The sequence below is a fragment of the Notechis scutatus genome, chromosome 4, assembly GCF_049901735.1.
Source record: "Notechis scutatus isolate UNSWTSFEM ecotype Mainland chromosome 4, rNotScu1.2, whole genome shotgun sequence".
Taxonomy (NCBI): Eukaryota; Metazoa; Chordata; class Lepidosauria; order Squamata; family Elapidae; genus Notechis; species Notechis scutatus.
Window position 1 is genome coordinate 52,156,812 of NC_142012.1, and position 15,693 is coordinate 52,172,504.

General features: G+C 41.1%; 1 protein-coding gene across 2 annotated transcripts in view; it reads right to left on the reverse strand.

Annotated features, from left to right (window-relative positions):
* HTT (huntingtin) overlaps window positions 1–15,693 on the reverse strand; it is a 115,565-nt gene that overhangs the window by 30,055 nt on the left and 69,817 nt on the right. For both annotated transcript variants that reach the window (XM_087963448.1, XM_087963447.1), the window contains 7 exons: window positions 10,338–10,548; window positions 8,233–8,378; window positions 5,983–6,160; window positions 4,864–4,959; window positions 3,492–3,679; window positions 2,409–2,535; window positions 418–518 (listed from right to left, as the gene is read on the reverse strand). In XM_087963448.1, coding sequence (XP_087819574.1) covers window positions 418–518; window positions 2,409–2,535; window positions 3,492–3,679; window positions 4,864–4,959; window positions 5,983–6,160; window positions 8,233–8,378; window positions 10,338–10,548 — 1,047 coding nt within the window. The remainder of the gene's footprint in view (window positions 1–417; window positions 519–2,408; window positions 2,536–3,491; window positions 3,680–4,863; window positions 4,960–5,982; window positions 6,161–8,232; window positions 8,379–10,337; window positions 10,549–15,693) is intronic.

Consider the following 15,693-nt stretch of genomic DNA (forward strand, 5'->3'; position numbering starts at 1 on the left):
GAGAGGGAGAGAGACAGAGACACAGAGAGAGACAGATAGAGACACAGAGAGAGAGAGACAGACAGAGAGAAACAGAGAGGGAGGGAAAGAGACAGAGAGAGAGAGAGGGAGAGAGACAGAGACACAGAGAGAGACAGATAGAGACACAGAGAGAGAGACAGACAGAGAGAAACAGAGAGAGGGAGGGAAAGAGACAGAGAGAGGAGAGGGAGAGAGACAGAGACACACAGAGAGACAGACAGAGACACAGAGAGAGAGACAGACACAGAGACAGATATAGAAACACACAAACACACAGAGACAGAGAGGGAGAGGAAGAGAGATAGAGGGAGAGGGGGAGGGGGGAGAGGGAAGGAGGGAGAGAGAGAGAGAGAGAGACCACGGCCAGAGGGCACCAAGGACACCTGATTATTTTACCTCTTGCTGGTTTTCCTCCTGATCCATGACGATCGGCTGGGTCACAAGAACTCCCAGGAGGCTGGCCCAGGTTTCCTCAAACTGCATGCGGTTTGTCCACCCTACAGGTAAAAACCACAGACTTGCCGTGAGATGGGCAGCTTTAGAAATACGACACATCAATCAACATTTAGCCTTCCGGAATCCAGAGCCTCTCAGGCTCCTTTATTTAAAACCGGAAGGACAAGCGAAATAACGAGAAACAAATATCACAAGGGTCTTTAGAGATGACCTGTGCTCTCTTCAACTCTGAATCAAGAGGAGATGTAAACTGACCCCCTGGACTGGACAGAATAGGGCAGTGGTGGCGCAGTGGTTAGAATGCAGCATTGCAGGCTGACGCTGCCCACTGCCAGGAGTTTGATCCTGCCCAGCTCAAGGTTGATTCAGCCTTCCATCCTTCTGAGGTCAGTAAAATGGGGACCCAGATGGTTGGGGGCAAGAGGTTGACTCTGTAAACCACTTAGACAGGGCTGTAAAGCACTGTGAAGCGGGATATAAGTCTAAGGGCTATTGTTATTGCTATCTTTATGTCCCTGTTCTTGTGATGACCCGGGGCGTGGCACGAAGGCAACACAACCAGAGAACAGGTATGAGTCCCTTTATTTGCTCCAACTTTTCCCCCAACGTCCTGCTTACTCTCCGGCCTGGAGAAAAACTCTCTGGCTGCAGAGACTCTAGTCCAAACGTTGTAGGCAGAATGAATGCAATCAATCACTCCAGCAGGGCAAGATACTGAGTCCAATAATTCCAGCAAAGCAAGATAAGCACACAGAAGCACAGCAGTCAGGAGGAATGCAGAACACAACTCTCAACACTAGATGAATTCAGTGTTTGTTCCTGACAAACCCCCCTCCCAACTGCCTTTCCTTTAAACTCCCTCCCCAGACGTGCCTTGTGAAGGGAATCGGGGCCCTTTCCTTTCTCATAAGCCACGCTACCCATGTTGCTCTCTTCTGCCTTCTTCCCTAGGATGAGGAGGCAGTGGGCCTTGGTCTTCCTCTGAGCCCCCTCTCCCTTGTTTTACCTCTCCCCTGTTCTGCCCAGCCTGACTGTAATGACCCAGGGTAGGATACAAAATAAACACAGTCACAAAAACAGGTGAAGTTCCTTTTATTCCTTCACTTTGCTTCAAAGCTCCAAATATCCTTGACTGGAGACAAAAAAACTCCCCCACAAGCAGTTACGAAAAGGAGGAAATGCCGTTTAAACTAAAAATGCCTATAAGTTATAAAGAGTAAAAACAACACAAACCACACTGAAACAATTAAGGGAACCAGGCAAGATAAGGGCTTGAAGACGTCCACAGATATCGGAACACACACAGGGAAGGACGCCAAACTCAGAGAGGAACGACAGACTAGAAATATTTCCACACTTTGTTTCCAGCACTGGCCCAGACGCATGTCCGTCCTTTTAACCAGTTCTCACAGTGGCAGCCCATGAAAAGGATCAAGGCCCTTTCCTCCCCCGTAGACCATGTTATTCCTGTCTCTCCCTTCTCCTCTCCTCCCTGCACCTAGGATGGAGAGAGAATAGGCCTGGGTCTTCCTCTGACTGCCCAGCCGGCATCTGCCCTTCCCCAGCCTCCTCTACAACCACACTTCCACTCCCTGTCGGCTGTTCCTCCTCTCCCTCGGAGTCAATCTCCAACAGGGGCGTGACACTGAGTTTGCTCTTCCTCAGTTTCCTCCACAGCCAACAGAGCCACTTTCCCGCTGTCAGCTGTCTATCTTCTGTCTCAGATTCAGACTCTGACGGGGGCATAACAGATCTCAGGAAACTCTGCCTGGTCTGGTTCTTCAGTCCTACAATGGCTATTTAGGATTGCAGAGAATTCAGGCAAATTCACCCAGAATTAAACCTTCTTAACAGGGATTTTTAAATGTTCACCTGTATCAAAAGCCTTCAGCTTTCATGACTGAAACTCATTTCCAGTCGCCGGGACTTACCCAGGGTGTTAATTCGGTAGATAAATTCTTTGAAGATTTCTCTCTCTTGGAGAAATTCCACAGGAATTTCGGGAAATGTCGTGCCGAATTCACCTGTCGGCTTGGGGGACCAGCCCAATTTCCAGACCTATCGCAAACATAGAAGGGTGGAGAAATAGTTAAGTAGTCCTTGACTTACAACAGTCCACCTAGTGCCTGTTCAGAGTTACAACATCACTGAAAAAAATCATCACAACTGTGGCAAGAAAAGCGATAAAATGGAGCAAAACTCACTTAACAAATGTCTCATTTAGCCATATAAATTTTGGGCTCCGTTGCGGTTGTATGTTGAGGGCTACTTGTACACTAATACTACCCTGTTTCCCCGAAAATACGACCTAACCTGAAAATAAGTCCTAGTTTGAATTTTTACACATGCGCCAAATGTAAGTCCTACCCCCCAAAATAAGCCCTAATCAAGATCCTGCCCATTCCAGATTGCATGGGTAAAAATTAAGCTAGGGTGGGGATGGGATGGGAGGTGGAGCTGCCCTACTACTTACCTTCGGACAGTTGTAGCCAGGCCTCGCACACCCCGACACCTGCCTTGCCGGCCCATTTCCTCTGTGACCAGCAAGGCTGGCCAGGCTTTCCTGAAGGCCTCTGGAGCGGAGAACAAAGCTCTGGATTGATCCAGAGCTCCGTTATGGGCTGCAGAGGCCTTCAGGAAAGCCTTGCCGGTCGCAGAAGAAGTTCCTGAAGGCCTCTGATGGTGACAAGGAGGCCAGGGGGCGACGCACACAAGTGAGGTTAGTCAGTGGAGGACATCCCCCCAAAATAAGACCTGGTGCCTTTTTTTGGTGGCAAAATATATATATATATAAGACAGAGCCTTATTTTCGGGGAAACACGGTAGCAATTTGGAAGCTCTGCTTTTGGGGCATTTTGTTCCTGAATAAAGACCGAGAATAAAAAGAAGCAGGCATTTGCAACAATAAATATAGGTTATCTCGAAATACAAAAACTGGGGTTTCGCTCCTCTGAAAACAAGAACGGGCTAAGCAGGAAAAAACAACACTTCAGCTTCTCAGGTTCAATACGTACCAGGAGGGGAACCCGGGCGTAGCTGTTGACTAGTGGCAGCCGGGACAGGCTGATGATGATGTTCCTCAAAACGGGGGTCAGGAATGCAGGGATGGGACTGTTCTTCTTGTGCCCCAGAGCCAAGACAGACTGCAGGCATTCCACCAACTCAGCTACCACTTCACAAGTTGCTGTAATGTTCTCAGAATCTTAAGTGGACAAAAAAGCAAACATTTATTACAGTAAATTAAGTGGAAAGACTGGGAGGGTCTGTTTGTCTGTCTGTTTATCTATCTATCCATCCATCATGTATCCTATCCATTCATTCATGCATTTAACTATCTCCATCAAGTATCCTATCCTGTGTCCATCCGTCCATCCATCCTTTTCTTCCTCTCTCCTTCATTTTCCTTCCTTCTTTCTTCTCTCAGAAACCTTCCTTCTATCCATCCCTTCCTTTCTTCCTCTTTCCTTCTTCCCTTCGTCAACCTTCCTTCTTTCCTTTCTTTCAGAATCCTTCCTTCACCCATCCCTTCCTTCTCTTTCCTTCCTTCTATCCATCCTTTTCTTCCTCTCTCCTTCATTTTCCTTCCTTCTTTCTTCTCTCAGAAACCTTCCTGCCTTCCATCCCTTCCTTTCTCTCCCCCCCTCTTCTTTCCTTTGTCAACATTTCCTTTCCTTCCTTCCTCTCAAAATCCATCCTTCCATCCATCCTTTCCTTCCTTCCTTCCTTCCTTCCTTCCTTCCTTCCTTCCTTCCTTTCCTTTTAGAATCCATCCATCCATCTATCTATCATGTCTATTATGTATCCTATCTTATCCATGCATCCATCTATCTATCATGTATCCTATCCTGTCCATCCATCCATCCATTTATCTATCATTTATCCTATCTTATACATCCATTTAGCTATGTCTATCATGCACCCTATCCTAACCTATCTGTCCGTCCATCCATCCATCCATCCATCCATCCATCCATGCATCCACCCAGTTTGATATTAAATGCATTAAAATATCTTGGATGCGTGTATGTTTTCTGATTTCCCAAGAATAGCCACCAAAGGGAAACTGAGGCTGGAGAAGACATGATAGGGGGATAGTCATTTCTCAACCTTTCTCTTACAGCCTTAACTCCAGCTACCACCTTGGTAAAGATCACCTCCTCCTAGTAAATTTTACCCTGACGTCTTCAGAGACATTTCCTATACGTAAACCTAAAGTGAAATCCACATCTAATTTAGTTGCAAAGCATTTGCACCCACCATTAGTTCCAATACAAGTAGGTACAGCTCTACCTCTAAGCTTAGGTAGAATTGTGACATATAACTGTACACCTATGACTTATATCCAAACACAACTTCATGCATAGAAAGAGTTTTTTTTATCCTTACTTGGTGTTTGTGAACTCTTTTCGTTCTCACTGGCTGCCTTCTGAATCTTTTTCCTTTTCTCTGGACTCAGGAGGCGATTTCCCGGTTCAATGGCCACTAAATCAGACGGAAGCAACATGTATTTTTCAAAACGGATCCTTCAAAGATCTCCAACTGTACACATGAACTCCAGCAAAGTTTCTGAAGAAACTTCAGACTACAGACTCGCTCCAACTCCTAAAGTTTCTTTTTCTGTTTTTGTTTTTGCCTCATGCCTGGAGTGAGTGAGTGGATTCCTCCCCCACCCCCGAACTTCCCTCACTCCATTGGCATTCATTTTGTTTGACAGGGAGAGCAGTCTGGTGCAGTGGTCAAAGACACTGGACTGGAGGCCAGGAAGGAACCATCTGGGGCAAACCACCTGTGGAAATATTTTCCCCCAAGCCTGCAAGAAATTGCCTGGGTGATACCCTGGAATCAAGACTGACTTGAAGGCATAAAAAAATATTGTATTGCATTGTGTTATGTTGTGTTGTATTGTATTGAATTGAATTGCACTGCACTGCATTGTATATTATATTTATAATATAATAAATATATTATTATATTGTATTATAATAAAATACATTTAACGTAATATATTATATCACACTATAACATAATATGGTACATATAATAACATATAATGTAATACATATAATAAAATATATTATTATATTGTATTATATAATAAATATAATATAATAAAATATAATGAATATAATTCATATATAACATAATAAATATAATATATTGTATTATAATATAATAAATATAATATATAATAAAATATAAAATAATAAAATATAATACATGTAATACGTATAACATAATAAATATATTATATTGTACTATAATATAACGAATATGATATAATATAATGTATAATAAAATATAAAATATAAAATAACATTTGACAGTAGCCTCTCATTCTCAGCTGCGGAAGGTGATAAAATGATAGAAAAAAATTCAGAAATTCAGGCAAACCAGGCGATTCCTTCCGTGGGAGCTGACTGGCTGGATGGAAGCGAAAACTTTTAGAAAGGACTGAAGGAAAAGATTAGGGAAGGGATCGAATCTGGGGGTGGGGGTGGGGCTCACCTGCTACCAGGATGAATCGGGTGCAATGGATGAGCGAGGCGGCCTGGCTGGAGTTCTCTGTGGAGGCCCAGAGATTCCACAGCTCCGTCTGTTGCAATGCCAGACAACAGCAATCCAGCACAGCCTGGAGATCCATACTTAGGGGCACCTGCTTGCGTGCTAAGTGCCAAGAGAGGATCTGTTAGGACAAAAAAGAAAGGGGCAGAATAACAGAGCTGGGAGGGACCATGGGGGCCCTCTAGTCCAGCCCCCTGCTCAAGCAGGAGATCCTATAGTACCCTTTCAGACAAGCGGCTGTCCAGTCTCTTCTTCAAAGCCTCCAGTGATGGAGCCTTCAAAACTTCTGGAGGCCAGGTGTTCCACTGATTAATTGTTCTCACTGTCAGGAAATTCCTCCTTAGTTCTAGGTTGTTTCTCTCCTTGATGAGTTTCCATCCGTTGCTTCTTTTCTTCTCCTGTCTTCAGGTGCTTTGACCCCCCTCTTCCTTGTGGCAGCCCCTCAAATATTGGAAGACTCTACTATCATGTCCTTCTTTTCATTAATGTAGACATACCCAATTCCTGCAACCGTTCTTCAGTTCTCTAATCATCTTTATTGCTCTGTACTTTTTCCAGAGTCTCAACGTCTTTATTCTATGATGGTGACCAAAACTGGATGCAATATTCCAAGTGTGGTCTTACCAAGGCACCAATTATATTATTATTATTATTATTATTATTATTATTATTATTATTATTATTATTATTAATTTAATTATCTAGATGATGTAAAAGTTTATTTTAAATAATTACTGAAATAAATTATTTAAAAGCACCATCATCGTCTGATCAGGAAAAGCTTTAAGGTGGCTGATATTTCCAACAAGCTTTGTAATTTCAAATCATGTAACTTGATAAACTGCCTTATAAACCAAATAAACAATCAGCAACAACATTTAGGAAGTTGAACAGTCCTTCGCAATGAATCAATTGCAAGAAACAGTCATCCATGTCTACTCTTTGTGATTTCTTCTTCTCTTTTCATTCATTCTCCCAGGTCACCTGCTCATTCCCAGAATTTCAAATCCACCCATCAAAATTATGCATAACTAGCGAAAATGTTTAAAGATAAATCAACTAAATGCTGAAAGTGTCATCAAACACCAGGGACACATTCCTATATGTGGTGGCCTTGCATAGAAGCTAAAAGATATTGGACTAAAATACACACATGGTTGGAAAAAATGTTTAAACAACGTATAGATTTGAAACCTGAATTTTTTTTATAAGGAATGGTACCTGAAGGTTATAGTAAAGAAAAAACATACTTAATCATACATGTCTTAACAGTAGCTAGAATTGTATTTGCTCAGAATTGGAAGAGTGATAAAGATACAGATAGAGGGAAAAGTAATCGAAAACATATTTGAATGTGCAGAAATGAATAGATTAACATTAGAAATTAAAGAAAAGGAAGAATCTGAATATTACGTGGTATTGGGTTTGTTTTATCAATAATTAGAAAATAAAATAAATTATAATGGAGTAGATGTAGTTATAAAGCAATAAGAGAAATTGGTGAAATAGATATATTGGATAGTACTTATATTATTCATACGGGAATGTGATTATTGTTATATTGATAAGAAATTATTATTAACTGTAAGCACACGAAATATGTACCTAATACACATGATTGAAATGGAATGGATTTATTGTATGTAAAAAAAAATTAAAAATGGGAAAAAATTATGCATAATTTAGTGGTTAACACCAAAAAGCATCACTCTTCCCTGACCTGTTCTGTGAATTACAATATAGTTTCAATTAGTTTTTCTTTATTTTTCTTTTTTTTTAAACAGTAGGCAGTGTTTATATTTGTGGTTCTGTTAATTCAAACCTGTGGATTTGCACGAACCTTCTGAAATTTAATTAAGAGAGATGTGAAAATAAGTTGAGACAGGCAGAATTTTCTCTCAAAACCTAGTAGCCAATCAGGTTTAGGCATTCTGGTCTGGAATAAACCTACCGCTTCCTTTATGGGAAATTATCCAGAAGCACAAATAAGCCACAGCTATATGAATCATAAAAAGGCCAACTCAACACGGGATTTGAAATATTTTTTCCACATAACACCATCACAGCAGAATTGTGGCACAATAATAACCCGCGAGACTGCAAGGTTCTCTACGGTTTGTCACTTTTTAGAAGGCAGCGTCATCAAATTTAAAAATATATATTATTGTTTTCCAATATCGTGACCGCCCTTACCTCTAGCAGCATCACAATGAACTTCACAATGTCATTTTCCTTCTCCGGAGGGATGCGCAGAGAAGCTGGCAGTTTGGAAAGCAACACCAGATACTGACTTAAAGCCTGAGCCAAAACCATTGTGAATTGAAACATTTCTGGGTCTCCTATGGGATAAACAACAACAACACAACCACGTCATAACACAAAAATGTGTTGTGATTTGGTCTCCTCTTTCAAATTTCTGAGGACCCAAGCAAACAGATCAGGCACTGAAAAGGATTCTTTCTTGAAAATGGGCGAGATCATTCTGTCCCACTCCAGGAACCCTTAGGGAACTATTTCTCCACCTACCCCCTCACACACATTGTTTTTCTCCCATCAGCAAGAGCCGACAGCTGCTGGAAGAAAAATCCACTCCGGTTCCAAGCCGGGGAGAAAGACGCTGAAAATAAAATGGAGGCAACCGCATGGAAAGAAGGTCTCTGTTTTATTTGGATGCTAGACACTTCAGTGACAGCAGAAAATGGAGACCAGTTGGCTGAGTGAGTGGATGGATTTTTATAGGGTTCTGGGGGTTTACTGATTGAGATGCTCTAGGGGGGTTGTGCAATGTAGTGAGCCTTGTGTCTTTTACTATTCCAACGGTGGTGGGTTAATCCTATTATGTCCTAAAGGTCATGTCCTGTCCTTAGAATTTGGGTGGAGGAATGGAAATTTTTTAACCAGGGGTGGAGTGGTGGCTTAGAGGTGAAGTTCTCACCTCATGATCAGGAGGCTGTGAGTTCGATTCTAGGTAGAGGCAGATAGTTCTCTCTCTGGGCACAATGAGAATATATCTGCTGAATATAACTCTGCATTGGTGACAGGAAAGGTATCCGGCCAGGAAACACTCAAGCTCCATTCAGTTACCCAGATTCCACCTCACAAGGAATTATGGGGTCGTTAAAAGATGATGATGATGAATGTAAATTCTTAATCCCATCAGCTCCAGCCTCCTGTGGGAGATGTGGCTGAAAATGTTTTGTTTATGAATAGGATGACCTGGCTTTCGTCATAGGTACAAAATATCCACTTCTAAAGACTGGAGGCTTCTGCTTGAGGCTATGGCAGGAAGACTGGAGCTGCTTTCTGCCTTTGTTAAGTTTTTTTTCTCCTCCATTTCTCCTTTTTGGGAAACACAGACACTACAAGAAAGCTGTTGCAATAATCCCTCCTCTCAAATACAAGAAAAGCAACCCAACACTCATGATTGGGTCACGAGTAAACCAAGACACAACTGGCAAGAGATGCCGTCTTCGCAAAAAGCCCACCAGAGGCAGACACCCTGACAGCACAGGCCACAAAAGCCTTCCCTTTCGGCCTGCACTTCCAGTTGTGAGGAGTTGCCAGATCCTGTCATGCCCCCATCGGAGTCTGAATCCGAGGAGGAAGACAAACAGCCTTCAGGGAGCGAGAGTGGCTCCATTGGCTGTGGAGGAAACTGGGGAAGGGCAAAGTCCGGCTGGGCAGAGCAGGGGAGAGGTAGAACAAGGGAGAGGGAGTCCAGTGGAAGACCCAGGCCCACCCCCTCTTCATCCTAGGGCACGCAGGGAGGAACGGAGAAGAGAGCAACATGGGTTGCGTGGCTTACGAGGAAGGAAAGGGCCCTGATTCCCTTCAAAAGGCACAAGGCCTGGGGAGGGAGTTTAAAGGAGAGGTAGTTTGGGAGGGGCGTTTGTTGGGAACAAACGTTGAGTTGATCTAATGTTGGCTGCTGTTATTAAAGTTCCTGGCATCCTCCCAACTGGTTGGATTTACTGCCGGGTTACTTCACTTCTGAAACTCCTTATCGTGCGCTGCCGGATTTATTGCTTTATCTTGCTTTGTTGGATTTATAGTTTAAAGTTTTTTGTTTACACCATTTTGGATTGAAATGTCTGCAGCCAAAGGCTGTTGCAGGTTCCAGGGAGAGTTTTTCTCCAGACTGGGAGGTAACCAGGATATTGTGGGCAAAGTTGGAGCTAATAAAGGGACCTCTACTTATTATCTGGTTGGGTTGTCTTTGTGCCACATCCCTTTGGGTCATCATAGCACTGATGGGGAAGCCTTGCAGAGGCCATCTAACCCTCTATTCCATATCTCACCATAAATATTGCTGAGTTTGTTCCAGTATGGGGACGATCCCATCGGCTGCATCGGCTGGAAGACTTGATGGCCGGTGGGTAGCTTGTTCACCACTTCTGTCACGTGGTGCAGTGTGACCAGGCGGGCGGCTTCAAAATGGCTCCTCAGCCCTCGGGACAGTTCCTGCCCACCCAGGCTCAAACACGGGGCGAGGAGGCTGATGTTGAAATCCTGAAAAGACCCAAGCAGCAGGAAGCAGTTTTCACACGTTTCTGACTTGAGCTACAGAATTGAAAAGACTTCTTGTTTCCAGGCTAAAGTGGGCCGTTCGATGTGCCACTAAACAAACGGGCAATTTCACACCCTCCATTTAATGTTGGCTCCAATTTGTGCTGAGACCCGTACCCCCTGGGGGTCAAATACTACTAGGTGTCAGCATTCTAGCAACCCTCCATTCCGCCCAATAACTCCAAGACAGACATCTTGTTAGGGTTTGGGAATTAACCCCTAGAAGAGTATTGCAGCAGTAGTCAAGCCAGGAAGCCAAAGGAGAGCGGAAGGGCCCCAGAGTATACACACACTGAACACAAACACTGTTTGTAGTTTAAATAGTTTTTAATCCAGTTAGAGTTTAAGCATTGTCATTCAGTCCATTAAGTCATTCACAGTATTTCCATCCAGTAAGACTCACTAGTATAGTCCAAGTTAAGAGTTCTTGCAATATCTTTATCAGCCGATAAAGATATCTTCTCCTCCTCCGGTTTCACTCTCCAGAGAAACAAACGCTGGATATTCAGTAGAATTACGCAGTAAATCAGCAAACAGTAGCAAACAATAACAGTTCAGTCACAGGCACTCACAGTCAGTAATCACAGTTATTCTCAGTAACACACAGTAAGTCGCAGCAGCACACAGTTACAGACAGTAAGCTTTCCAGCTTCTAATGCTTCCTTATATTGTAACTTCTAACCGCACCTTTAATCGGCTAATTGCCTGCTGCATTGTGCTTAAAGTGATAAGCACTTAAACCATGATATCTAAGTTTTATATATTTATTCACCCAAACCATATTTGGTATCAATGTTATACTCAATACACCCCTTTTGGGTGAAATAAATATATAATACCTTACAATCTAACCCCATATTTTTCACAACTCTCCTGGTGCTTACTGGCACCTTGGGCTTTAGTAAAATTATCAGCTAAATTGTCCTCCGACATACAGTACTCTAGCTGAATCATCTTACTTCTTACAGATTGTCTCACGTTTAGGTATCTTAGATCTGTATGCTTGCTTCTTGTTTTTACTCCAATATTTGTGGCCATTTGAATTGCTGCCTGATTATCTTCATGTATAATTATAGGATAATCTACTGTTATACCTATATCAATTAACATTTGTTTATACATTATTAATTCTGTACATAACAATGATAAACAGGAGAATTCTGACTCCATAGTAGACAAACTTATATGCTGTTGTCTTATTGACTTCCAGCCTATTAATGTCTTACCCAGCATTATGGCTGTTCCTGAAGTCGACTTTCTAGTGTCTCTTTCTGATGCAAAGCTAGCATCTGCATAAGCACACAGAATTAAATCACCCTTTGGCTCTAAATACAATGAATAATTCATTGTCTTTTTAAGATATCTTAATATCCTCTTAGCTGCAATCCAGTGTCTTTCACATGGTGCAGAATTGAATCTAGCCAACTGATTCACGCAGTACTATATATCTGGTCTAGACCAATTACTAATATAACTCAAACTACCAATTAAAGATTGATAAATCACCTTATCAAACTCAGGGCTTTTTACATCAGTATTGCTAAACTCCTGACTCATTGGAGTCTTAGCTGGCTTACAAAGCTCCATCTTGTAATCTTTTAGCAATTTGCTTATCTTATCTTCCTGAGATATCTTAAAACCTTTCCGTGTTTTCTTTATATTCAAACCGAGATACTTCTTTATCTCCCCTAATTGCTTGATCTTTATTCTCTTTCCTAATGATGATATTATTTTATTTGCTTCATCATTAGTTTCAGTTATCAATGCAATGTCATCTGTGAATAGTAATAATAATGATACTTTCCCATTTGTCTCCTTCTTAAACAGACATGGATCGGCTAAACCAGCTTTAAATCCTATATTGTCTAGTTCCTTTACAATATACTGGTTCCATTCATAGCCTGATTGTTTAAGACCATAGAGGCTTTTCTTTAACAACCAACAATCATTATTATCCTTATTTTCACTTTTAATACCAACAGGTTTTTTCATATAAATAGTATGTTTTAATGGGGCGTGCAAGTAAGCAGTTTCCACATCTAAATGGTTAACTATATAGTTTTTACTAGCTGCCCACACTAAAGCTGCCTCAAGGTTGTTGCCTTAAGACTAGGTGCAAACACCTCATCGTAGTCATTAGCATTCTGCCTAAAACCTTGGGCTACTAATCTTGCCTTATGGATTAATTTACCATCTTTATCTGTTTTTACCTTAAATATCCATTTGCAGCCAATGGATTTCTTTCCTACAGGTAATTTGGCATTTTCATACACCTTCATATCTCTTAATGAATTCAGTTCCTTATTCATTGCTGCATACCATTTTTCTTTTTCCTTATTAGGATACTTTTTAATTTCTTCAACAGAATTAGGAACTTGATTAATCTGGCACACTGTGTTAGCCTGGTACCTATCAGGCGGTCTAGATATACGTGTAGTTCTTCTGGGAATTACAGGGCTTACAGGAGGACTTTGTTGAACTATTACCTGTTCATCTTCCTCATCCTGTTCAGCTATTGAATCTGTTTCTTCCTTTATGGGCACTATTTCATCCTGTATTTGTCTCTTTACTTTATTTTTAAAGTTACAGGGATAACTAATGGGATTTCTATAGGATTCAATAATTACATCTTTATTGGCATCCTGTTCTAATTTCTCCCATCCTTCATGTTCTAGAAATTGGGCACTAGCACTACATAACACTTTAGATGTGCCTTTCTCCCAAAATCTATATGCCCTATGGTTTGCCTGATAACCAACAAAGAAAAATCTTTTAGCTCTATGTTGCCCTTTTTTTCTGAGTTGTGCAGGAATATGCACCCATGCTGGTGCACCAAATGTGTGCAGGTAACTTAGGTCAGGTTTCCTGCCATGCCATCTGGTGAATGGTATTTCACCTGTTGTTGTATTAACAACGTTGTTCAATATGTTATTAGCACACATTGTAGCCTCCCCCCACAAAGAATCAGGTAACCCAGAATCATTTAACATTGTTCTAATCATTGCCTGTAGTGTTTGGCCTCTTCTTTCAATAAAAGCGTTATGTTCTGGCCTGTATGGAGCAGACTTCTTATGCTCTATTCCAGCTACCTTAAGTCTGTTCTGGAATTTGTTATTAATAAATTCCGTACCATTATCTGTCACCAGGGTTATCAATTGACGTTTAGACTTTCTTTCAGCAAACCTAAGCCAATTGAAAAAATGTTGATATGTTTCAGTTTTGCTTTTCATTAAATAGCAAAACCCATATCTAGAATAATGGTCCATAATGCTCAGTATATATCTAGCACCCCCCATACTGGGTTTCTTTGGACCTATTATGTCTGCAAATACTACTTCTAAAGGTTCTTTTGTTTTGAAACCATTTAGCCTATTTGCAGGCAATACTTTGCTCTTATCTTCACAGCAAACATTACAACGCAAATATTTATCACAAGGTTTTAACCTTATTCCTTCAGATAACTCAACTGTACGTTTTAGCATTTTAAAATTTACATGCCCCAAACGCCTATGCAATAAATGGATACATTCTTCATGAGGCTTTATATTATTAAATACAGTTTGTGCCTCCCCTTTCTTACTATTATCTAAGACATATAATGTTCCATTTAAAGCTGCAGTTACCCTTTTGTTATCTTTTTCAATTATGCAATTATTATCCTTAAAAGTAATTACATAACCTAATTTATCTAATACCCTTACTGAAAGCAAATTAAACTTTAGTTGCGGTACATACAACATTTTTATATCCTGGTTTATGTACGGACAACGTGCAAAACCTTGACCTTTCGCTTTCAGGTTCCAGCCATTAGCAAGAGATATATGTTGAGAACTTGTAGACATTTTTATAAATTTTGTCTTATCTCTTGTGATGCAGTGGGATGCGCCACTGTCAACCACCCATAGATTATTCTTCACATCAGAGTTGCTAAACGTGGCTAGTTCAAATGCTTTCTTTGGCTTTTTTACATTCTGGCTTTTTCTCTTTTTGCAGAATCTTGCCAAATGTCCTCTGCCTCCACAATTAAAACACTTTTTAATTGTATATGCCGTTGAAGATAAATTCTCTTCTTCCAGGTGCTTTACTTTGCTTTGCTGGTTTCTTTCAAGCTTTGAAGATAATTTCTCTTCTTTCTTATCTTCTCTCAGCTCGTCACGCCACGCCTTCTTCTGGCTTCTTCTAGTAGCCTGCCTGTAATCTCGGTTAATGAGAGGCTTTCTTTTGGCAATACCTCTAACGAAGTCACATAGTCATCATAGCTTTGATCTAATGAAGATAATATTATGTAGACTTGTTGCAGTTCATTAAATATAAGCTCTTTTTCTTGCAAATCTTGAAAAATGCTCTTCATACAGTTTAAATGAACTAACATATCTCCATTCCTCTGAAGATGCGTTCAAAAAGCTTCCGTGTAAGATTTATATGTGCTCCTACACTGTCCCGAACATAAATCTTCCTGAGGTTCTCCCAGCAGTTTGCAGCATTTTCTTCTCCACGAATATGGACAAGCTGCTGATCACATAGAGTCAGTCCTATGATGCATAAAGCCTGCTCATTCTTCAGTTTAAAGTCTTGTAACTTTTCGTTATCATCATCATTAGCAGGATCCCAGCTACTCACATCTGGTGGGTTTGCTATAATGTCCCACAAACCTTCTCTGCGTAGAAGTAAACTACATTTCATTGACCATGAAACATAGTTTGTTCCATCCAGCCTGGATATCATGGACAGTTGTGACAAATTTACTTGTGCCATTACTCTTCAGATATTTTGACTATTTTAAACTAATTAAAACAGTTTGTTTTTACAGTAATGTGCAACTCACACCAACTCTCTCTGCTATATCCTGGTTAGTTAGACTATGCTGCTGGGCCCATAACCAATGTTAGGGTTTGGGAATTAACCCCTAGAAGAGTATTGCAGCAGTAGTCAAGCCAGGAAGCCAAAGGAGAGCGGAAGGGCCCCAGAGTATACACACACTGAACACAAACACTGTTTGTAGTTTAAATAGTTTTTAATCCAGTTAGAGTTTAAGCATTGTCATTCAGTCCATTAAGTCATTCACAGTATTTCCATCCAGTAAGACTC